This window comes from Abramis brama (assembly GCF_963993115.1).
Source record: "Abramis brama genome assembly, chromosome: 1".
Lineage (NCBI taxonomy): Eukaryota > Metazoa > Chordata > Actinopteri > Cypriniformes > Leuciscidae > Abramis > Abramis brama.
The window spans coordinates 44,435,639-44,461,489 of NC_139963.1; the positions used below are offsets into that span (position 1 = coordinate 44,435,639).

General features: G+C 37.6%; 2 protein-coding genes across 7 annotated transcripts in view; both read left to right on the forward strand.

Moving 5' to 3' along the window:
- The first annotated feature begins 271 nt into the window (after nucleotides 1–271).
- Nucleotides 272–25,851, forward strand: part of LOC311088084 (uncharacterized protein) — a 55,173-nt gene continuing 29,593 nt past the window's right edge. For 2 of the 5 annotated variants that reach the window (XR_014607431.1, XM_084121739.1), the window contains exons 1-2: nucleotides 272–552; nucleotides 1,432–5,346. Coding sequence is in view for 1 of the 5 variants with exons in the window: in XM_084121739.1 (XP_083977865.1) it covers nucleotides 5,268–5,346 (79 nt within the window). In the remaining 4 variants the exon portion in view is untranslated. Of the gene's footprint in view, nucleotides 553–1,431; nucleotides 5,347–5,785; nucleotides 6,366–7,667; nucleotides 9,000–25,851 lie in introns of those variants that run through there. The other 3 variants (XR_014607433.1, XR_014607432.1, XR_014607434.1) reach the window with 3 other exon arrangements.
- LOC311088044 (uncharacterized protein) lies at nucleotides 292–25,367 on the forward strand. Of its 2 annotated transcripts, XM_084121682.1 has the most exons (3): nucleotides 292–396; nucleotides 13,440–13,626; nucleotides 22,027–25,367. In XM_084121682.1, exons 2-3 carry the CDS (start codon nucleotides 13,548–13,550, stop codon nucleotides 23,526–23,528), a joined length of 1,581 nt encoding a protein of 526 aa, XP_083977808.1. In that variant the 5' UTR covers nucleotides 292–396; nucleotides 13,440–13,547; the 3' UTR covers nucleotides 23,529–25,367. The 2 variants fall into 2 exon arrangements, with proteins under 2 accessions (XP_083977808.1, XP_083977807.1); XM_084121681.1 differs by lacking the exon at nucleotides 292–396 and having other exon boundaries at nucleotides 13,304–13,626.

Below are 25,851 nucleotides of genomic sequence, written 5' to 3' on the forward strand. Positions count from 1 at the left end.
GTGATTGTTCAAATTGAAATTATAGGGTTTTATTATTATTATTATTATTATTATTATTAATTTGCAAGAGTCAAAAGTGCCCGTAGTTGCAGAAACACCCATTTACAATAATTCAGAGCATGTAAAGGCAGCATTAGACACATTTTTTGTGCAAATCTTTTTTAAAGGAAAAAACAAGTAGCCTAACTTTTCCCCACATTATTCTTCACACTCCAGTCCAGTTGGTGGCGGTAAGACACATATATGTGTTTACAAACCACCATTAAACCTCAGAGGAAGAAGATTAGTATGGTTTTCAGCATGTTCTCTGTTGTTTTGTTGAGGTGCTGGGCTGGCTTAGTATAATAAAGTGTTAGAAATGTACTTTTAGTTTATAGAAATATACAGTTTTTTTAGGTCAATAAATGCCTGTAATATTCCCATCCGGAATATCTGGAGGAGTATCAACTGAACTGAGATCTGCTGCTGTGAAGATGGTGTTTGTTAAAGAGGAGAGTGAGGAGGACATGAGGGAACCAGAACCCTGGAGAATAAAACACGAGGAACAAGGAGGTTGGTGTCTATTCTTCATTCATCTTTATAGACTTTTGTGCTACATTATAAGCTAAAAAATCTTTAGACACAGGTGCCCGCGGAAACTTGAAAAGTCTTGAATTCCTTAATATAAAAATCAGGGCTAAATTATCATTAAAATGTCACGTTTCAAATGTATTAAAAATACAACTTGAACCGGCAGCGATAAGATTCCGATTTTTTTTATTTTCGCTCGTTGCTTCTGGTTGCTTCGATTCTCCTGGAATTGCAAAACTGTGCTGAATTTGGAGCGTGTGCGACTCATCATACAGATTCCCTTTGTTTTTACATTAGCGTAATCTCAAACATTTGTGTAGACAAAGGGTTACCTGTTATACAGAAGTCTTCCTGTGGTTTTCCACCTAAATAAAAGCCCCAAGATCTAACGGATAGTGGTTTAATTAAAAATCTATTACTATTTTTGTATTACTATTTGTATTCAAATTAAAGTGCATTATTATTAGCCTTTATATGTGTATATATAACTAATAGTAAATAATAATAATAACTAATAATACTATCTATCTATCTATCTATATGGTGTCTCTGTTTAGCTGGTGTTTTAGTGTTTGCATAAACTGATTGAATCATGCTTTAATTTAATGTAAATGCATGAACACATTAATTTTAAGGGGGAATTTACACAACACCATTTTACAATACAGCTTTTTTAGTCGTTTTCATTGATCCGTGTGAACATGGATTCATTGTGACAATATTGTCGTCTGTACGTGATACTTTGCAAAAATGTCAATACTTTTCTGTTTTTAGTACATCGTTGTTGTGTAAACACCCTAATTTCCTTTTATTTTCCAATTGTCCCGATTGATTTTCATAATGTTAATGTTTTCATTTTAGGCCTGGTGAAAGTGAAAGAGGAAATACCAGATTTGAATGAAGTGGAGGAGAAACATCAGCATCAGAAAGCTCATGATGTCACCGCTGGAGAAAAGCCGTTAAGGTGCTCCAAAACTGAAAACAGTTGCTCACAAAGCAGCATTCAAATGACAGAATTCAAAAGGCCTTTCACCTGCTCTCAGTGTGGAAACACTTACGCATGTATTGATAACCTTAAGAATCACATGTTAATTCATGCAGGAATAAAGCCTTTCTCCTGCTCTCAGTGTGGAAAAACTTTCAAACATAAAAGAAGCCTCATGAATCATATGATAATTCATAGTGGGAAAACGCCTTTCACCTGCTCCCAGTGTGGAAACACTTTCACACGTCAAGGAAGTCTTAAGAGTCACATGATAATTCATACTGGACAAAAGCCTTTCACCTGCTCACAATGTGGAAACGCTTTCAAATATAAAAGAAGCCTTACAAGTCACATGATAATTCATGCTGGAATAAAGCCGTTCACCTGCTCCCAGTGTGGAGACAGTTTCACACGTAAAGAAAGCCTGAATAATCACATGAGAATTCACACTGGAATAAAACCTTTCGTCTGCTCCCAGTGTGGAAAGAGTTTTAAATATAAAGGAAATCTTAATGATCATTTAGTAAGTCACACTTCAGAAAAGCCTTTCACTTGCCCTCAGTGTGGAAAGACTCTCACACGTAAAGGAAACTTTAAGAGACACATGTTAATGCATGCTGGAATAAAGCCTTTCACCTGCTCCCAGTGTGGCAAGGGTTTCTCCTGTAAACAGGGATTTAATAGTCACATGAGAAATCACACTGAAGAGATCCCTTACACATCATCTGTGTGAGAAGAGATTTAAATGGAACACGTGTTTCAAGGCTCATCTTCGCCATTCTCACTCTGCAGTAAGGCAACTTAAAGGTGCAGTAAGTGATTTTTGAGGAACACTGCTGAAAGTGGATCAGACCATAGACAGTATATAAACTGGACACAGCGACCCCATTGGATTCAACGGAGACAAGTGAAGTCAATTAGAAGCACTCACTTCCTGATGGTCGAGCGTACTGCGCAGACTCAAACTGAGCTTGACAACGTAAATAATGGACAAATGGAGTCTTTAAATGCCTCAGATGTGAAGTTATTCGCTGTCAAAGTGATGCCAAAATGAATGGGAGTCAATGGAATGCTAACAGCAGGTGATGGTTCACTAATCAATGGCGGCATGTGGGGAAGCTTCAATATTTTATGAAACCCCGCCCCCCTGGATTGGACTGAGGAGCACAACACACTTTTAGCCAATCAGCAGTAGGGAGTGTGTCCACTCATGATGGGGTAGGTGAGATAGGCCCTGTCCCAAATGGCACACTCCGGACTTGTGGACTTCCTCAGAGTCCGCACTTTGGTGACGTCATGTAGTGCAGACCTATAGGGCCCTTGGCGCGAGTCCACGAGGGTGCATTGAGAGGTATTTTTGGGACAGACTCGATCGGCACGCCGGAAATAACGGCCTGGTTGTTGTTGGACAGGAGAAATCACATTTTTGCGCTCTGATGTCTTATCTCCATGTCAACTACACATCCTAATTTTACAGTTCTATATTTTGATATTGTGCATATCACCTGGGCATTAAACAATAGATATATCATGCTTATTTAAATGATGTATACAGTTGTACATAATAATAGGCTACATAATGTTCCATTTGAACTAAGATTACAATTTTAAAACATAATTTAAACATAATTTTTTCAATTTACAGGTGTCAATATTCATACTATGTTTACATATGACTCAGTAAAGCCCTGACATTCGGTACTATTTATTTAATGAATCATAACACGATCATATTATTAAACACGCTATTATTATGTTTGAGACATCAACCACTGGTCGATGACCATAATGTTTGTATAAACTGTAGGTAACAACTGGTAAAATGTACATTTAGGTCATAAAAACCGTAATATTTTCTTCTCAGCCATGTCAACAATTATCCGTGAGTGAAATCTCCTCCCATCTGTTGTCTGATTGGCCTTTCGCAAGGATTCCTGGGTAGTTAAAGTGTGTGGAGCCTGCTTCTATGCGGGCTTCGCGGAAGACCGCTTCAAGGGTACAAAGGGGGCGCTGCTGAGCACACTTCAGAGCGGTAAAATGCTGAATGGGACGGCCTACGGACTCGTAGACTCAGCGAGCACGCGCAATTCAAGTCCACGAGACCGAAAGTCCGCATGAAGTGCGCCATTTGGGACAGGGCCATAGAGCGAGCAAAAGCTTTATTTTGCCTTGTTTCAAATGAACAGTATCCACCTTGTATATGCCTTGTATCCACTCACTCGCATTGCATGTTTATGTATTTTTGGGGTGGAGTAATGGAGGGACGAGTGCATTTGTTTGGGATGACATCAAATATCAACAGTGTTGCTCAGAAATTACTTACTGCACCTTTAACTGTGATCATTGCAGTAAAAAAATTTTTTTCTGCTTTGGCATCATTACTGAAGAAACACCAGGAAGTTCATAGAAAAAAGCCTCACGTCTGTCCTGTTTGTGGAAGGAGATTTCTAAGGGGTAAAAAGGCACCAGAAAATACATGAGTGTGAAAAACACTGCGAGTGTGAGAAATGCTTTAACACAGCCGAGTCCTTGAGACCACACCACAGAATCCATAAGGGAGAGAAACGGTACAAGTGTTCATATTGTGGAAAGAGTTTCACCCAGTGTGAAATATATATATATATATATATTTTTTTTTTAAAACATGAAAGACTGTATAAAACATGACATTAATGAAATTAAATCGCCCTGTGTGATTGAAGATTCTTTTGACGTTCCAGCAGGTGTGTGTCAGCCCGGTGAAAAGGAGCTCTGTTTTGGTTATTAGTTTTCTGTTTTGTTCAGTAAGTCAGTTTTCATTACCCATATTTTTAGTTTGTCCAGCTGTTCTGCTAAGGTCTGTCTTCTTCATGTTATCCTTTTAAGTTTGGAGTTCGTATTGAGTAACCCTGAGTATTGCTGTAAGTTATCAAATGATTAAGATATGGCTCTGAATTTGTGTCTCACAGAGCTTATTGCAAAATATGAAAATTTTCTCATCAGTCTTTCTGCAAAAAGTAGTTAATGACTATGAAAAAGTAGTTTTTAAAAAATATTTCTAAAATATCTTCTTTTGTGGATATGGAATTCACATCACCTGTTATTCAATAGTCCCCTGTTCATTTCCCAGTTATCTAGACCCTATATATTAATTTATAATAATCCTCTATCCCCATGTATGATCCACAGCTATAATAAAACAATAGCTATCTGATCATTATAATGTGTTTTCATTTTTCTTAATTTCAATATTTAAATGCTGTAACGCCAGTCATTCTACAAAATGTAGTTAAAAAGAAAACATTTAACCATTAGGGAACGTTTTGTGATTTTCACTGAAATACTTGATGAATAAATTCTCTCGTTTCTCTCCTCTAATGCTCCCTCACGAAGGGATGCTCGAATCCCATGTGTGTCTATCATTTATATTATGATTTCCCCCATTTCGATCGACGCTTCACACTTCAGTCCAGTGGGTGGCGGTAAGAGACAGACGTGTGTTTACAAACCACCATTAAACTTCAGAGGAAGAAGATTAGCGTTGTTCAGCATGATCTCTGTTGTGTTGTCGAGGTGCTGGCTAAATAAAAACATTTAGAAATTTAGTTTTAGTGTGTAGATAAAAAAAAAATGCAGGTCAATAAATGCCTGTAATGTTCCCATCCTCATAGTTTTGAAGCAAGCAGGAATATCTGGAGGAGTATCAACTGAACTGAGATCTGCTGCTGTGAAGATGGTGTTTGTTAAAGAGGAGAGTGAGGAGGACATGAGTGAACCAGAACCCTGGAGAATAAAACACGAGGAACAAGGAGGTTGGTGTCTATTCTTCATCTTTTTGGCTTCTGTGCTACATTAAGCTAACAAATCTTTAGACACAGCCAGGTGCCTGCGGATCCTTAGGTTTAATATCCTTAACGTAAAAGTCCATAACTGTCATTAAGATGTCTTAAATCCACGTTTCAAAAAGTCTTAAAATGCAAGTGAACAGGGTTTCGCTTTGCTGTTTTCTGGAATCGCGCATGCCCATATAGAATTCACATAGATTGAAATATATTAACAATAAATCGATTTTCATATATTATATTTAAATGTTTAAAATCTAAATGGATAAAAATATGTTATATTTATGTAAGTATATTTTGAAATAGGCCTATATATTTCAACATGGGTTTCTGTATGGGTGTGCGACTCTTCATACAGATTCACTTCGTTTTTACATTAGCGTAATCTCAAATATTTTTGTGCATAAAGGTTTACCTGTTATACAGATGTCTGCCAGGGCAGCCGGAGGTGTATGTCCCCGGTGGAGAGCTAGACCTTTTGATCAGGTTGGTAGATGGGTGTTTCAGCTCTGCGGAGATCATCCTGATTTTTGTGCCTCCTTACTGCCCTTTGCAGATGGATGTGTGCTGAGTCTCTTGCTGTTCTGGAACCTCCAATGGCTCTCCTGCCGTTTTAACTGTTTTGAGAAAAAGGCACATAGTTTTGGTGTCTCCCCTTGCCGCTGTGACAACACTGCTTCCACACTAGTTGTGGAAGCATCAACTTTAACGATGAATGATAGATCTGGGTTAGGATGGATTAAGGCGAGAGCAGTGGTAAATGCACGCTTGAGCTGATGGAGCGCCTCTGTGGCAGCTGGAGTCCAGGACAGAGACTTGGCATTGGGCTTCTTGCGTAACAGAGAGGTGAAAGGGGAAAGTTGGAGATAAAGCGGCGGTAGAAGTTTGAGAAACATAGGAGTCGCTGAAGTTCTTTCACCGAACCGGGAATGGGCCAATTCCGCACGGTGTCCACCTTGCCCTGGTCCATCTGGATTCCACTGGCATTAATGATGTAGCCCAGGATCGAAGCTATTGAGGTAGCTTACTCCCGTAGTACCTCATTCACGAAGGCCTGGAAGACAGAGGGTGAGGGTGAGCCCGTATGGCATAACCCAATATTCCTAGAGCCAAGATGGTATTATGAAAGTCTTCCATTCAACTCCCCTTCGGATCAGGATGAGATTGTACGCACTGCGCAGGTCCAACTTGAAGATCGTTGCAGCTCATAGCTTCTCCAGAGCCGCTGGGACCTGAGCAAGAGAATATTTGTACATGACAGTCTGTTTGTTGAGGGTACGATGATCAATGCACGGCTGCAAGCCTCCATTCTTTTTTGTCACATAGGAGAAACTGGAAGCGGCAGTGGTAGATGCGTAGCCTGTTGTTTACTGAACACATCATGCCCCATATTCCTTAGGAATCTTGACCTGTTGGTGTTTCTGGACTTTCAGTGGTTGTCGCTTGTAAAACGCAATGGTTATTCTGGGATGTATTTTAATGTTACTCACCTCTGCCGAGGTGGATGTACAGGGCACTCTGACATCAAATGTACCTCAGCTCCGCAATACAGACATAGATGTTGTTGAATCCGGCTTTGTCTCTCTGTAGGTGATAGATTAAATTAATCAACTTGCATGGGTGCAGGTGCTGGAGGATATTAAACAGGTGTGGTGGAGACAGTGGTAGCAGGTGGTGAATGCAGGGCAGGTAAATCATGTTTACAGGCTGTTAAGCATTGAGCAACACGGATGGATAATTGAATGAGGTTTTCCAACCCAAAGCTATCATCGTAGATCGCGAGATGAGTCTACAGAGTAGGTGACAAACCCTGTCGGTAAGCAGTGATAAGGGCGTACAAAACTTCACAGCAGATTTGCATTGTTTTAGACGGAGCAGTAGACCATTAACTGATAGTGAAGTCGTAGACATAATCGTAAACAAATTGAATCGTGAGACAAGTGAAGATTCACACCCCTTCCTACATGGTTGTTTAAGAAATGAAAAGCTACACCCTCCTACACACTCAATTAGGGTTAAAAGAACTGTTTCCAAACATATATGCTAAAAATATAATAATCACTTCACAGCAATGCATAATAATCACAGCACCGCTATTAGTACATCATTGTGTAGATTAAGCAAATACTTTTCACAATACATTTTGACAAAAGTTACACAACTTTTCAAAAATGCAAAGGATGAACCTTTACATTTTTAGTACATCGTTGTTGTATAAACATACCCTATTTTTTTTTTTTTTTTTTTAAATGTTTCAATTGATTTTCATCATTTTAATGTTTTCATTTTAGGCCTGAAGAAAGTGAAAGAGGAAATACAAGATCTGAATGAAGTGGAGGAGAAACATCAGCATCAGAAAGCTCATGATGTCACCGCTGGAGAAAAATCATTGAGTTGCAGCATTCAATTATCAGAAGTCAAAAGGCCTTTCACCTGTTTTCAGTGTGGAAATACCTTCAAACAGAAAAGAAGCCTCATTAATCACATGTTCATTCATAGTGGGATAATGCCTTTCACCTGTTCTCAGTGTGGAAAAACTTTCAAACAGAAAAGAAGCCTTAACAATCACATGTTCATTCATGCTGGAATAAAGCCTTTCACCTGCTCCCAGTGTGGAAAGGGTTTTACACAGAAGAGACAACTTAATGATCATTTGGTTACTCACACTTCAGAAAAGCCTTTCACCTGCTCTCAGTGTGGACACACTTTTACACGTAAAGGAGGACTGAAGAAGCACATGTTGATTCATGCAGGAATAAAGCCTTTCATCTGTTCTCAGTGTGGAAAGAGTTTTACACAGAAAACTCACCTTAATGATCATTTGATAACTCACACTTCAGAAAAGCCTTTCATCTGCCCCCAGTGTGGAAAGTCTTTCACACGTAAAGGATACTTTAAGACTCACATGTTAATTCATGCTGGAATAAAGCCTTTCACCTGCTCCCAGTGTGGAAATAGTTTTACTCAGAGAAAACAACTTAATGAGCATGTTCTATTTCACAGTAATACACTTTGCAGTAAAACGTTTGTTTTGCCATAATTAACAAACTATATAACAAATGAAAAGGCGTACGCCTGTCCTGTTTTTGGAAGTAGATTTCTTAGGGTTGACTCTTTAAAAAGGCACCAGATAATACAAGAGAGTGTGGAAAAACTCATGTGTACTGCATAGGAATGGATGTTTTACCAGTATTACTGCTCTTACCAATACTTCTTATTACTAGTAGTATTAACAGCAGTATTCTTATACTAACAGTATTCTTATCGGTTATTTTTGTTATATAAAAACAAAAAACAAAACAAAAATTAAGAACAGAATTAACATTGCTTACATTTTTTATTTTTTTTTTTTTTTTTCAGTTGCTTTGCCAAAATTCTCAAATGCAACGTCCACTAAAATGATGGCGATGTAGCAATTAGTTTTTTTTTTTTTTATTGTTTTTTTTTTTGTGGCATGGATGTAATTTTGTGGCAATTTTCTGTTCACTATGACTCTTCATGAAAGAAATGTGTAAAAATAGACATGCAAATGTGATTTATTTTTTTATTTTTTTGCTCAGAGGTAACACACTGCTACAGACATAAATGTACTGAATAAATACAAAAAAAATGTGAAAATTCTTTCTCTGTGTACTATAATATTGACTCCCAGTAAACTTTACCCTCCATTCAAATCTCCCTGACCAGCCAGCACACCCTTGTCGATTGCACCTGGGGCTGGTCAGTTTTGTCACATGTTTCCATGTGCCCCACACAGGTTTGACCTGATGAAATGAACACTGAATCAGTGTTAGAATTAATTAGATAATTCAATGATTAACTGAGTGATGATTGAGCATTAGTGATAAACAACTTCTGTTAACAAGCAGAACCACTGAAGGAAAAAGGAACAACAAGAACAGAAAAAAGAGGAGACTAGAAGAAACACAAGAACTACAACTGACTTTCAGTCACAGCCTTAGTTAATATCATCTGGAGATATTAAAAAAACACACATTCTCTACTGAAAACTTGAGATTTAATGTCGTCTTTTATTTGCAGTTGATTTTAACACCACACAATTCTATCTAATTGTGCAAAAAACATTCTGAAAATTAACTGAACACAGCAGGGTTATGTTATGTTTAGTATTTAGTAGTATATCATAATGATGAGGTAAGTAATCACAATGTATCTCCTTTTATTTTTTAACTCAAAATATGAACTCGCTAAACCATGACAGTGGCTGCGTCCGAAATCACATACTCTCTTGAATAGGTACTCATTTTGAACAAGTAATTACTTCATGATCGCTAAAAAAGTATGTTCTAAATAGTATGAATATAATCCGGACATACTACATCCGCCATGTTGACATTATCATGTGACCTACCAGCATGACAAGTTTTGTCGTTTCTCTTCCATTCATAAATCCTCTCCTGTGGCCTCATGGGATAGTAAAGTGTCCATCGTATGCAAACTTCAGAATCCTGTCAGATGAAGTAGGTCATCCGGGGCCTATACTCTTTTATGAATACTGTCAGTTCGGACATACTACTTTTATCACATATTGTTTTTCGCCTACTATATAGTAGAGAAGTATACGATTTCAGATACAGTCTATCTTTCCATATCACATTCTTTTTCTCTCACTTCTTTTCTTGTTCTCTTCTTTTCTAGCATAATTGCACAGAACTTAACATTCCCCTCTTAGATAAACTCAGTAGGCAACCCATTCAACCATCTAACCACAATAATGTACTTTAAGACATTAATAATAACAACAATATTAATAGCACATCAGAATAAAATATATATATATATATACAGTATACTGTATATAAACTTAAGCAAGTAGTGTCATTCATCATTATAATAAACCATTAAGAAAAGACTCCAAACACAAACCTTTTCTTTTTCTTTGTCCTGTAGCAGACATGAGTCACAACTATGCAGCCCTTTAAAGGTTTGGTGCAGTCATAGTGCGCATGTGTCGAATGTGTCTATCTTTAGCTTTATTGGAAATTGTATATTGGGTCAATGTAACTCAATTAAGTTAAAACAGCATTCCCTTGTTTTATGTTACATAAACCTGATTGAATTAGGTTACAACAACAAAGGACCATTGATCAATGTACTCAACAAATAAACACCTTTATTGCTCAGACAAGTTAAAATAGAAATTAATAGGATGAACTCCACCAGTGCATGCAATGTTTTCATCAATTAGCTCTGGACACTGAAGCTCTACAGTAGGTCAGTGAAAGCAAATGCATCATGTGCAAAAAAATAACGTCACCATCCCCTTCAACTGTGGTGGAAACTCCGGTGTTGAATACCAGATTACAAGCGACTCCATTCGACATTTCAATATGGACTGGGTAACATTTTTGGGGGAAACAGCCCCTTAAAATCCAGTTCCCTTGTTTTGGTCGACTAGAAGACTGTGATGATCCTTTGATCTTCCTGGAGAAATTTTATAATTTAAAGGGATACTTCAGTATTTAGCATTAAGCTTTATATTAGTAGAAAACCTGTAGTATTTTCAAATTACCGTGCTTTCCACCCTCATATCCCCCTGAGAGGAGAGATTTATGTATTTTTTATCTGGAAAAAATCCTCAGATGACGCAAAAATCGTCATAGGACGATTTTCTGGCCAGAGGCTAAAGACTACAGCCAGTAGTAGGGGCTGTCCCGCATGTTTTCAACCCATAGAGGGTGGGATCTCACTCACAGAATGTACACACAGTGTCAGCCTGGAAGCTAAGCTAGCAGGCTCTTGTTCTGTGGAAAAAGCTGAGTAGTAGGAGAAAGCTGAGCAGTAAGGGTTACTATCATCCTTTTCCCGGACATTCTGGGAGTTGTTGTCTTTCATCCACATGAGCCAAAAATACATTTTCTGGCTTTTCTCAGTCTAGAAAGCTCCAAATTAAAAAATTTCTTCACATTTCTTCTAGATAAATGACCTATTTTAAATACACATTCATCTTTCCAGAGGTGAAGTATCCCTTTAATGGCTCTCCACCCACTTTCAGATGAAGAATTAATAGCAACTCTCATGAATGTGCTCCATGGCACAGCTAGAAAACAGATTTCAAAGTGCAAGTTTTAAAGTTTTCAGACGACAAAAATACAAATTTGTGAAAAAGATGACGTTATGCACATGCGTATTATGTGCTCAGTTTATAGTCGCGTAGTGTTTCTTTAGAAAGTGACATCGCCAACTACTGGCCTAGCATGAATATCGGTGAAATACAGTGTTTTAAGTAGCTTTCGCTAATCCGTGTGAATGGGATTGTTTTGACAACATTGTCATCTGCACGCGAAAATTTTTCAAAATATCAAAAAAAAAAAAATCTTTCTATTTTTAGTACATCGTTGTTGTGTAAACGTACCCTATCCTTTTATTTTCCATTTTCCCAATTGATTTTCCTCATTTTAATGTTTTCATTTTAGGCCTGATGAAAGTGGAAGAAGAAAGACCAGATCTTAATGATGTGGATCTGACCAGATCTCAGTGTGGAAACACTTTCACATGTCAAGGAAGCCTTAGTCACATGTTAGTTCATGCTGGAATAAAGCCTTTCACCTGCTCTCACTGTGGAAGGAGTTTAACATATAAAGGAAATATTAAAGGGATAGTTCGCCCAAAAATGAAAATTCTGTCATCATTTACTCACCCACAAGTTGTTTCAAACATGTATGAATTTCTTTTTTCTGCTGAACACAAAAGAAGATATTTTGAAAAATGTCGGTAACCAAACAGTTGATGGACCCCACTGACTTCCATAGTATTTTTTTTTTCCTACTATGGAAGTCAATGGGGTCCATCAACTGTTTGGTTACCGACATTTTTCAAAATATCTTCCTTTATGTTCAGCAGAAAAAAGAAATTCATACAGGTTTGAAACAACTTGAGGGTGAGTAAATGATGACAGAATTTTCATTTTTGGGCGAACTATCCCTTTAAGGACCATTTGTTAATTCACACTTCAGAAAAGCCTTTCACCTGCTCTCAGTGTGGAAACACTTTCAGACGTAGAAAAAGCCTTAAAACTCACATGAGAATTCATACTGGAAAAAAGCCTTTCACCTGCTCTCAATGTGGAAAGAGTTTCACCTTTTAACAAGGATTTAATAGTCACGTGAGAAATCACACTGAAGAGATGTCTTACGCATGTCATCTGTGTGAGAAGAGATTTAAATGGAACACGAGTCTCAAAGCTCATCTTCGCAATTCTCACTCTACAGTAAGGCAATTAAAAGGAGCAGTAACCGATTTCTGATCGAAGAGCACAACACACTTGTGTGAAAGACTGTAGAAAGAGACATGACTGAGAGACATTACAAAAGAGAAAAGGTCAGAAGAATATCACTGGAAAAAGAAGGGTTATGATCAGGCAACAGCTTTAGGACCAGTGTTAATAGAAAATATTTCCAGCTTCATCCCTCCACCCCCCCCAGCTCTGCCTCGGCTGCTCGTCGCCTCCTGAACCTATGGTGTCATCTGGTCTCTCCATCTCCTTAGCTGAGTCAGGGTCTCCAGTTCTTTGGGTCTTTTTTTATTTATCTTAATCTCTATATTTTAATGTTTTAACGTCCATCATTCTGCAAAATGATTATGATAAGTAAACATATAACAATTAGGGAACGTTCTGTGATTTTCACAGAAATAATTGACTGGAATAAATTCTCTCGTTTTTCAAATCTAATCCTCTCTCATGTAGGCTATTGATACAACTCGAATCCCATGCGATTGTATATAACTTCAAGTCCCTTTCTTGTGCACATATCTTTTTAAAGGAAAAATTATGTACCTTGACTGTACATGCGCTAAGTAATTCCTTCACACTGAAGAAAAGCATTTTTCCCCATCTCCCCATTTTTCCCCACCCTCGCGACGCATCACACTCCAGTCCAGTGGGTGGCGGTAAAGCACATTCGTTAGTTTACCAACCACCATTAAACCTCAGAGGAAGAAGATTCGTTTTTAGGATAGTCTCTGCTTTTTTGTCGAGGTGCTGGTTTAATATAAATAGTTAGAAATGTACTTTTAGTGTATAAATATACATTTTAAATCAGGTCAATAAATGCCTGTAATATTCCCATCCTCATATACGTGACTAAGTTTTGAAGCAAGCAGGAATATCTGGAGGAGTATCAAGTGAACTGAGATCTGCTGCTGTGAAGATGGTGTTTGTTAAAGAGGAGAGTGAGGAGGACATGAGTGAACCAGAACCCTGGAGAATAAACCACGAGGAACAAGGAGGTTGGTGTCTATTCTTCATTCTGTAATGTTTTGGAAGGCTAAAGCAAACAAAGCTTTAAACAGGGTGCACACCAAGGATCATTTAAAAGTCTTGAATTCCTTAATATAAAAACAAGGCGTTAATTACCATTAAAATGTCTTATCATCGTTTCAAATGTGGACAAAGGTTTGCCTGTTTTACAGAAGTCTTCCTGCGGTTTTCCACCTAAATAAAAGCCCCAAGCTCTGACGAATAAAGGTGGATAAAGTAAAAAAATATATAATTGTTGTATTAGCCTACTATTTCTACCCCCAAATTAAAATGTATTATTAGTCTCTCTCTCTATAAATAAATGGGTCATTTATGGGAAATTCTGTAAAATTTCAGTCCCCCAGACTTTTTAAGGTGGTGGTTTTCACAATACTTTGGTCCATTATGAGGAATAAAAAAAAAAATTGCATTTAAATTATTTTTATCATAAAATAAATAATGCCTTATTTCTATTGTACACTAATCATGTTGTCCCTGGGTTACTTTACTGATTTGGACTTGGGCTATGTGTATTATAATATTTAACAAAATGTGCACAATATATACAATTTTTGGCAATATTGTATTTATTTGTTACTTTCTTGTGAATTTTTTGCAAAAAAAAACAAGCTATTTTATTAAAACCAGACTATAAAGTTATGTCCCTTAGTCTGAACTCAACCCCGTCACGACAACTATTCTCCGCCTATAATAATTTAGACAACCCTATGTGACATCAGAAATGACAACATTCAGGTCTCTTTAAAGGTGGGGTATGTGATTCTCTTTTTTGTCAATTTTTTCAAAATCACTTAAAATCGTATTCCTAACCCACTTACAGCCACTGAGTTAGAAGCACTGAAATAAAAAATTAAGCAATTTAATCATCTGTGGAACGGGCAGGACTTGGAAAAACTCCAGCCAATCATTTCCAAGACCACCTAGAATCATTGGATCATCAATCAAACTGTCGTACCATACCCCCCTCCCCAATCCCATCCATGTTCTTCGAATGGGTGGAGTCAGGGCGAGCGTTGGAGGAAAGAAGGTAGGACCATTTGAGTTGTGTATTTTCAAAATCTGCCGGCTGTTTTGCAAATTCCATACCCTACCTTTAACTAAAGTCACTTTAAGACAAGTCATTTCATTCAGCGGCCATCTTTGAAATGCCTCTCGGGCATGCAAGTGCAGCTATTTTATTATCTCTTTGAATGGGGATCCATCAAATTCTCCAAAACTGTTCGCCAAGCTTACGATTAAATGTAATATTTTAAATCACCAATGAAACCCGACAACAATACATTTTATATCGAATTGCTCGAATCATGACAGAAAACGACATTTTTCAGACTGGATCAAACTAATGCGCATGCGCAGTGGAAGCACGCGTCTGGAAGGAACCGGAGCTTCTAACGGCAGCTGCAGTGACACGATGACTTTACCAATCGCCGATTGGCTCTTATTTAGAAGGCGGGACTTATTCCACCATATTGAGCGTTGCACTTTTCCCCATTTCGAAACAATACGAGTGATGCGTCTTGTGTTATTCTATAGTCTTTGCTTTAACAGTGCTGTTGCTGTAGAAGATGGATAGTAGGATCATACTTTTATTAGGCTACTATTTTTGTGGCCTATTATTATAGTCAAGGGAGGAGGGTGTCAAGCTTAACTCAACCCCATCATAAAATTAAGATAGAATCTTTTATTTTTTTGAATCCATAAGTATACTGTACAATGTACTTATTTATTGCTGTCATATATGGTCTACTCTCCTACACTACTCAAAAAAAAAAAAAAAAAATCACAGGCGATACGTCCTAGATAATTAATGCGATATGGCTCAGCTTGTCAGTGAACTACGGCTCTTTGTAGTAAATGCAGCTCCATTTGAAAGCAGGTGATGGTGATTTACTACTAATCAAGGAACCGGCTTTACTGACGAGATGCGCATAACTGACGAGATTGCGAGTGATGCGGTCCCGAGGACTTTTCTATCGCCTCAGAGGTGTGTGTGTGTGTCTAAAATGTAACCCTGACCATTTTACTTGCCTTTCGTTAAATAATCACTCGTTATTAAAATTTAGATATTTCGATAATACCTCAATTGTATGGAACGTATGCTTTGTGCAAATTTCTATGTCACTGTCCATCTTTATTATGTGGGTTTAGGGGGCACGTAGATCTAGGCTATGTATGGAATGCTTTTTTTTTTTTTAAGCGGAAAATTTATTATTTTCAAATATATGCATTTATAGTGTGTATATAAACAAATTATTATAATGACATAATTATACATATACATGTACATTTATATGTTTTAAAGTCCGCATGAACCGGAAGTTTCAAACGACTTTTCTCCAGTGCTGTGACGTATTTCCCAGTGAAACGGAATATTGAACAGAGGGCAGGGTTTTACTCTAGCGCTCCTCCTCTCCATCTCTCGCTCATTACAGACTAACGGTTTGAGGGGAGTGGTTAAGCGTTTCCCAACCCAAGTCCTCAAACCTACGTCATCAGAGAAGGAACGCCATTCCAGACCGGAAGTAACTTTTCAGACTTTGATTAAAGATTACGACGGCAAACAATTTTTTTCTGTGTATTAACTTGCACGGATTAATTGTTCACCACAAGACTAGTAATATGCGCTAACAAAGTAAATAGGGTCAATTTTGATTTCAGTTGGACTTTAAATACAATTATGATTACTGTAGGCTAATGTAGCAGGGCATTCAGTTACTTTTGAAAGGAAAAAAATAAGGTGTCAGTGTATTTCATTAGACTAACTTTGCCAGCTATAAAAAAGCATTTCTAGCATTTCCTCACGTTTTACCACTGATTTTTAGTGACAGTCGGTATGCATGGACCACTGGCGATGACAGTTATGCCCCCTCTCCCCTCTCCCCTCTCCCGCCGTGCCATACCACACCCACTCCCCTCCCTTCTTCTCACAGCCATCCACGCCCATTTAAGTTGCATTTTTCAAAAAGATTGTGAGCTAGACTTGAGCTGAAAGAGGGGGGTTTCATGACCCTTTAAAGGCAGGGTAGGTATGTTTTTTCTAAAAAAAAGTTTTTCCTAAATTTGTTTAAACTGTCTTTATATACCAATACAAAATTAAAATGTAGAGGAGCGCAGTGCATGAGTGACATGACAATCACATCATGTAATAAAATAACTAACTTTATCATTATGAATATAAACAACTAACATGGCTGTTAGTAATCACTATCAAGCTAGCTGGTAAAGTTTAAAATATATTAAGTTTGATTCGGTAGCAAGCTAGTAACATAAGGCAAAGCTAACAACAGGTTGCATTGATGCACGTTTTCCCATTACCATCAGTTACGCTGTGATGAAGGCAAATTTTGTGTAAGATTCATAACATATACGGTGTTTTGCATGTAAGAGCTTCCACGATGAAAGCACTGTTGGCTCTGATGAGGACTAACGTTACACTCCGGTGACAAGTAGCCTACCTTTCTACCTTACTAGTTCCTTTTTTTTTTTTTATTGCCTTGTTTGCCTTCGCTGACTGTATATGCAGGTACTGGGAATTTTTGACTGCTCTTTCTCTGCCATAATTGTGATTCCGTGCTTCCGTGCTTCCGTGCCTCGTCGCGTCCTCGAGTCAAACGGGTGCGCACATGTGGGCAGCTCCTCTGTAGCGGCAGGGGTGGTAGCCATGGTAGCGAGGGAGAGTGACAGTCGCCCAGCCAATCATTTAATTCGTCCCGAATGGAAATAAGTAGCTGTGTTTATTGCGCCCTGAGAGGACTAGAGACACTCGATTTTGATACTCTCTTTTTTCAGAGTACTTACATTTCAATTATGTATTGGCATATAAAGACAGTTTAAACAAATTTGGGGAAAAGTTTTTTAGAAAAATCCTACCTACCCTACCTTTAAGGACTAACACAATACAATTGTGGTTTTAGTTAAACATCTAAATTGAAAAATCTTTTTTTTTTACAAAAATAAACACCACAGACACAATTTGTTAATTTTTTACTTCAGTCCTGTAAAAAGGTTAAAATTATTATAAATGTTACATTTGTAGTTATTAAAATGTTATAGGAGACACATGAGCTGTAGGTAGATGTTTGTTTTATAGCAAGTTTTATGTGAAATCCTTTTTAAACCAATTCCATTTTGTCCATTACGGGGTTGAGAATAAAAGCTGTTTTATTCTGAAAAGAATCAGAAAAAAATAAAAAAATAAAATAAAATGGTGGGACAATATGATTTTTTTGAAAATTAAATATTTACAGTTAAAAAAAAAATACATGTTGAATTATTACTGAATCTCAGGAATGATCCATATATATTTCAGCGCAATACTTAAAGGTTTCTTTATACTTAGCCTATTAGCTTACAAATGAGTAACATACAGATTTTGGACATTTAAGTCACACTTCAGAAATACAAGGTTTTTTTTTTTTCAGAAATACAAGGCACTTTTGACTCTCCCAAATTTAACAGTATGAACCATCACAGTCTGTAATACATATTACAATGTCGACAAATTTGAATATAGTCGTTAAGATTTTAATCTGGAACATGTTTATTTTTTATGGTTTTAATCTCTTCTTAACAAAATGTCCTTACCGCAACATTACAGTAACATGCTGTTTAAAATGCTGTCTGAAAACTCAGCTGCTTGCTCGGTGGAACATGATGTAGCTGTCCGCACAGATCTGTCCATACGATGCTGTGATGATTTACTGAAAGAGAGGTGAAAAATAATTGTTGATGATATTTATTACTCAGGCAAAATATGATGATTATACAGTAAGTTCATGGCTGTGCATTCATTTCAATCAAACTAAAATTAACACACCTGCTGTATTGGAGCACATTAGGCTTAGAGACATGATTACAACAAGCAGCCATATCACCCTGTAGCCCAAGACTGGTTGCCCACTGAAGCTAAGCAGGGCTGAGCCTGGTTAGTACCTGGATGGGAGACCTCTTGGGAAAACCAGGTTGCTGCTGGAGGAGGTGTTAGTGAGGCCAGCAGGTCACCCTGTGGTCTGTGTGGGTCCTAATGCCCCAGTATAGTGACGGGAACACTATACTGCCAAAAGAGCACCGTTCTTCGGATGAGACATTAAACCAAGGTCCTGACTCTCTGTGGTCATTAAAAATCCCAGGATGTCCTTCGGAAAAAGAGTAGGGGTATAACCCCGGCATCCTGGCCAAATTTGCCCCCTGGCCTCTGTCTATCATGGCCTCCTAATCATCCTCATATACTGATTGGCTTCATCGCTCTGTCTCCTCTCCACCAGTAAGCTGGTGTGTGGTGGGCGTTCTGGTGCAATATGGCTGCCATCGCATCATCCAAGTGGATGCTGCACATTGGTGGTGGTTGAGGAGATTCCCCCCTTCTATGTAAAGCGCTTTGAGGTCTCAGAAAAATCGCTATATAAATGTAACAAATTATTATTATTATTATTAACAATGTATTCAACGGTCAGTATTCAAAAGAAAGTATCAACTGGGTATTCATCCAAGCCATGGTATAAAGAAAGTATCTAGTATGTTTCATCGTAAAAGCCATTCACAACTTTTTTTTGACAGTAAATTAATTCCTTTGGTAATGTAAGGGATAAATCACAACGGCCAGTGGAATTCTATGAAAATATACCGCACTTCGGTACGGCCCCTCCGCTGCGTGTCAGGACCGCATCACACCCCCAACCCCCCTTTCATAGAATTACACTGTCCGTCGTGGTTTATCCCATACATAATTAACGTGCAGTATTTAACAGCCTTCTTCTCGACTAGCAATCACATACCTCAAATTTACCTTGTCTCGGGTGACGGTCCTCCAGTCTCTGAGTAGAGTGTTTTGTTTCTTCTTTGCTCATCACCATTGTTATCACTCCCTTCTTCCATTTTGCAGCCCGCACCCTCAAATCAAAAGAATTGTTTCAGCCCTAGTTAGAACTGTTAAAGGTGCTTATTCAGATTAAAATTTTCAGCAGTCTTTTAGACTGACTATTCCATTTACACAGACAAATCATTAGTTTACTTACTGAGCTTAGTTTTCAATACTACATTTAAGACAAAACATTCACTTTCAGGCTAATTTTCATTGTTTAATTTCTGAAAACTCTTGACTGATAAGACTTGTTCAATTCTTCCTGAGTCCTAAGTCAGAAGGCTGAATTACTTTTTCAAATTTGTCCCTTAGACAATGTACTTTAGATCTTTCCATATCAATCATCAGTAGGCAAACAAACTAATACTTAAACATATTTTTCTAACTCAGTTAGAACATTTATTTTAGAACTAAAATAGTGACTACTGAATGAGCACCCAGTCAAGTATTCCCAATTCTTACAGCAACATCAGTCCAAAACTATTTATATGGTTTCTATAGTCGCTGGACAAATTGTTACTTTAACAATTCCTACAGACACAAAAGAGAAAGGACCAAGCCTCTGCTTCTACAATCTCTTGATGAATGGACTAAATTGTTTCTTTAACAATTCCCATAGACTCCAGAGAAAGGAAACCTTATATATATATATATATATATATGGCTCCTACAGCCTCATGAGAGATGATTCTTACAGAGTCGAGGGCTTAACAGGGCTAAGCTATAAACCTGATTTCGATAGCTCCTACAGTCTCAGGAGAATTAACTAATTCGTTTAAAAGGCCCAAGCCTAAAATTCCTAACACTACACTACAAATCTTTACTGGTCTACTTATTATTCTTTTCAAAAGATGTTCTTTAAAAGAGAGAAGTTTCACTCACCAAATTAGGATCTTTGAGACATGATCCAGTTGATTTAAATAAATGGTCAAAAGAGGAAGATTTTCAACTTAAAAACTTGTTGAATATCCAATACTCTTCTGTTTACTTCTTGTTGCAGTTGGTGAGTTTTCTTCTTGTCAGCCTCCTGGCTGGCTCGCCAAATTGTTAGATTTCTCTATATTTGGCTGAGCGGTTGTTTGGGTGGCTCGCAAATGTATAAGATATCTCTAATACATAAAATAAGTAAGCTTGACCAGAGTTCTTTTGGGGAGAAGAATTTATTGAAGGTAGTAGTGTAGCACAGTTTCTTCAGCAATGATTTTAGCGTCTCGGCCTTCAAACAATCTTAACCCAAAGTTCTGTCTGTGGAGCAGAACTTTATACCAGAGACTCAGTACACAAGATTGAATACACAAGATGTGTGCTGTCTGACCTACACCTATCAGTTCCTATGGGCCATTTGGTTCACACCTTTACAGACACTGTTTCAGTTTATTGCATCTTGGGGTACAGTGAAAATATAAATGCCTCTGACTAAAGTTAACTGAAATACACACAAGTCAAATCATATCATATCATATAAAATAGTGAAATTGCTCCGGAACTCAGTGAAGTGAGCTCCACATTCTCCACTATTGGTTGTCACTCACGAAATTCGCTGCTCTTTTGCATAAAGTTGAAATTTCTGAACTTTTGTTGTGTGACTCCCGTCGTTTGACATGCCTCCTTTCTCTCGCCAAGGGTCACTGTTGCTCATGTCGCCGGAAGTCGCCATCCCTCCATTGAAAATAAATGGGATCATGTCACATTGTCGCTGTGTGTTACTGGCGGTGTGAATGGGGCTTAAATACAGCTGCTGAGGGAGTGATCGTAATTTGCAATCTCTTAATTTTTTTCTCTCCTGGAAAGCCATGGAAAGGCAATAGGGGATTTTATTTTTAATTCATTTTTGGACCAATTGGTAATGCAAAAATTACATTTTGATTGGTCTCTTGACTCTCCCATATACATCTATAGCCGTTTACCCTGTTAAAGTTTACTTCAAGTCAGAAAAGTGCAAAGGGTTCAGTGTTCATTAGTAAATCTCTGTTGAGCGGGTGATTTAGTTTGTTTACATAGAAGCTGATGGAATCATGCTCTAATTTGCCTACATGCATGAACACAATTCATTATAGCTCATATAACTGTGTAGCGTGATTAAAGCGACATGCAGGTCCTTTTTCGGAAAGGTCTTGAAAATGTTATTAAAAAGTATTACATTTGAAGTGCTAATACCTACAGATTCTCTGTAGCAGATCAGATTCAGTGGCTGTAGTTATAAAATGTTATAAGGTGTGAAATAATGCAGATTAGGCAAATACTTTTCACAATACCATTTGAAACCAGCTGTCAAATGCACTGAGTTGAAATAGTTGTGAGCTATTGGACCCGCTGTCCACCCCTGCCTACTGCACGTCCGATCCACACCTGCACTGCACCTGATTCGTAAATATGATTCCACCTGTTACATCAAATATTAGCGGGTCACCCGTGTGCAGGACTCTTTGCATAGTCGGCAATGTAAAAATTTACTTTTATTTTGCAATTGTCCCAATTTATTTTCATCGTTTTAATGTTATCATTCCAGGCCTGATGAAAGTGGAAGAGGAAATACCACATCTGAATGAAGTGGAGGAGAAACATCAACATCAGAAAGCTCATGATGTCACCGCTGGAGAAAAGCCGTTAAGGTGCTCCAAAACTGAAAACAGTTGCTCACAAAGCAGCATTCAAATGACCGAAGTCAAAAAGCCTTTCACCTGTTTTCAGTGTGGAAACACTTTCACATGTAAAGGATACCTTCAAAAGCACATGTTAATTCATTCGGGAATAAAGCCTTTCTCCTGCTCTCAGTGTAGAAAGACTTTCATACGTAAAGAAAGTCTGAAGAAACACATGTTGATTCATGCTGGAATAAAGCCTTTCACCTGCTCTCAGTGTGGAAAGAGTTTTACACAGAAAACACACCTTAATGATCATTTGGTAACTCACACTTCAGAAAAGCCTTTCACTTGCCCTCAGTGTGGAAATACTTTCACACGTAAAGGATACTTTAAGATTCACATGTTAAGTCATGCTGGAATAAAGCCTTTCACCTGCTCCCAGTGTGAAAGTTCTTTCATATGTAAAGGAAGCCTGAAGAAGCACATGTTAATTCATACTGGAATAAAGCCTTTCACCTGCTCTCAGTGTGGAATGAGTTTTACACAGAAGAGACAACTTAGTCATCATGTGCTAATTCACACTTCAGAAAAGCCTTTCACCTGCTCTCAGTGTGGAAAGACTTTCATACGTAAAGGAAGCCTGAAGAAACACATGTTAATTCATGCTGGAATAAAGCCTTTCACCTGCTCTCAGTGTGGAAAGAGTTTTACACAGAAAACACACCTTAATGATCATTTGGTAACTCACACTTCAGAAAAGCCTTTCACTTGCCCTCAGTGTGGAAACACTTTTACACGTAAAGGATACTTTAAGACTCACATGTTAATTCATGCTGGAATAAAGCCTTTCACCTGCTCCCAGTGTGAAAACTCTTTCATATGTAAAGGAAGCCTGAAGAAGCACATGCTAATTCATACTGGAATAAAGCCTTTCACCTGCTCTCAGTGTGAAAAGAGTTTCACACAGAAGAGACAACTTAATGATCATGTGCTAATTCACACTTCAAAAAAGCCTTTCATCTGCCCTAAGTGTGGAAAGACTTTTATACGTAAAGAAAGCCTGAAGAAGCACATGTTAATTCATGCTGGAATAAAGCCTTTCACCTGCTCCCAGTGTGGGAAAAGTTTTACACAGAAAACTCACCTTAATGATCATTTGGTCACTCACACTTCAGAAAAGCCTTTCACTTGCCCTCAGTGTGGAAACACTTTTACACGTAAAGGATACTTTAAGACTCACATGTTAATTCATGCTGGAATAAAGCCTTTCACCTGCTCTCAATGTGAAAACTCTTTCGTATGTAAAGGAAGTCTGAAGAAGCACATGTTAATTCATTCTGGAATAAAGCCTTTCACCTGCTCCCAGTGTGGAAGTAGTTTCACCTGTAAAAAAGCATTTAATATTCATGTGAGAATTCACACTTAAGAGATGCCTTATGCATGTCATCTGTGTGAGAAGAGATTTAAATGGAACTGTGGTGTCATCTGCACGCTCTCACTCTGCTGTATGGCAACATGTTTAAATGTGATCACTGCAGTAAAGCATTTGCTTTGCCATCATTACTGAAGAACCACCAGAAGTACATAGGCTACCTAATAAAAAGCCTTACGTCTATCCTGTTTGTGGAAGAACATTTCTAAGGGTTGTCTCTTTTTAAAGGCACTAGAAAATATATGAGGGTGTGAAAAACTAGTGTACTGTATCAGTAAGGTTTTAACAGTATTACTGCTCTTACCGATACTGATTATCGATCCGGTACTTTAACAGTATTGGATCTTTTTGTAATAATAAAAAAACAACTAAAATTTAGAAAATAACATTGCTTTATATTTTGATGTTAAATAAATATCTATGGTAAACAAAACAATCAATCAATGTTCGAGCAAAGTTTTTTCAGAAAGGTCTACTAACAGGTAATAGTCCACAAAAGAAATCTAATAAATTAATCAAATGTAAAAAATAACACTTGCATAGTTTTCAGTGTAAATTGATATATTAGCTACCAAGATCTTCTCTTTTGTTGTTTGATCAACATTAACACGGACTGCAGCAGGTCTTTTATGGTTGCTGTCACTTTAAGACCTAATGCACAGATCCATGTTGATTCTGTGATGGATTTTTAATAAATATGATAGTAAACTATCTTTTACCAATTGTTTGCTTTACCAATTGAACCAATCATATTGATAGAAGGTGACATGAGTTAAGTCATGAGTTAGTAATGATGATTTTTATTTACCGTGTCGGTAACACTTTACTTGAAGGGGTGTGCATAAGACTGACATGACACCGTCATAATCATGACATGACACATTGACATGAGAGAAATCTCATGATATACTCACCCCCATGAAATTAGAAATTTAAAAAGAAATTAGTGATTTTGAGGAAAACGTTCCAGGATTTTTCTCCATATAGTGACTAGGGCTGCAACAAACAATTATTTTGATAATCGATTAATCTAACGATTAAATGACAAAAATGAAAAAAAAAATAAAAAAAATAAGGGGGGAATCACATCCAAATATATTTGCCAAACACCAGCTCAAAAATGAATATATATCAAAATAATATATCACAACACCATAAAGCAATAATATCTTACAATCACCCAAAACCTGGTCCAATGACTCCTTCAATATTAGTTCAGTCCATACAAGGTAAACACAAAATCATAAAATGATAATATGGATAATGTGTGTGTAAATGAAATAATGAACCTGCAGTCCAGCGATGATCAAACCGATTGTTAGTGCACAATAGTCCAGTTCAAAGTTAGATCAGTGGCGACCACAGTCTCATCACAGCAAAAAAAAACTCACTCAGCCAAAACTTGTAGTCCTCAGGGCCAGGTTGAAAAAAAAAAATATAATCCACCAAAGAAATCCAATCGAAAAAGATTTGATGCTGGGGTTAAGTCCGTATTGAACACAAGGATTCCAGGTAGCACTCCAAACAACACTATTGAGGAAATAAGGCACATTGAGCGTTGCAAACACACTGTTCCTCAAATAGTAGCCAAAAGAGGCATAAACATTGAGCCTCAACTCAAAACCCCTCTTAAGTAAAAAGAGTGAGCCCCCTCCAAATCGAGCCACCACATGGCCTCCCAGCTAGATTACTCATGGGTATTCTAACCCCCTTACCTGAGAGCGTTTCCCCCTTGTGACCAGGAAGATAATTACAAAATAGCTATAGTCAGCCAGTAATAGTGAAAACACTCTGGAACTGTTACAACCTAAACATTCTGTAGCTGTAAATATATGCAGGATTAATTTTTTGTATTCATGTAATGGTAATTGTTTAATTTTTGTATATAATGTTGATTAATTCTAGCTGTAAACCAAATTTAACAGTTAAGTTAATACAAGTTAATAACACATACACAGTTTCTGTTTTATCGTAGTTTTTGTCCAAGTTTTGTTTTGTTTGTGTTTGACAAAAACTACAATAAAACCTGTTGGAAAGCATCTTTTGCAGCGATTTTTGTGTGAGCATAACAGTGAACACCCCCGACCACTCGTGAGCTTCACGTCTTTGTAAACGAAAGTTTAATGCGTTTTTTAAAAGGATTGTTCCAGTGCCCATAGGCTTCCATTCTGTAGGTGGGGGGGGAGAAGCGAAAGAAACCTAAAATTCTCGGGACAGCAGCATGTGTCCAAATTTTAATCTTAACCGTTCTATTTCATCAGAAACGATCTGTAAACAGGGCTTTAAGTGTAAAATACCGAACTTGTCCTTTAACAAG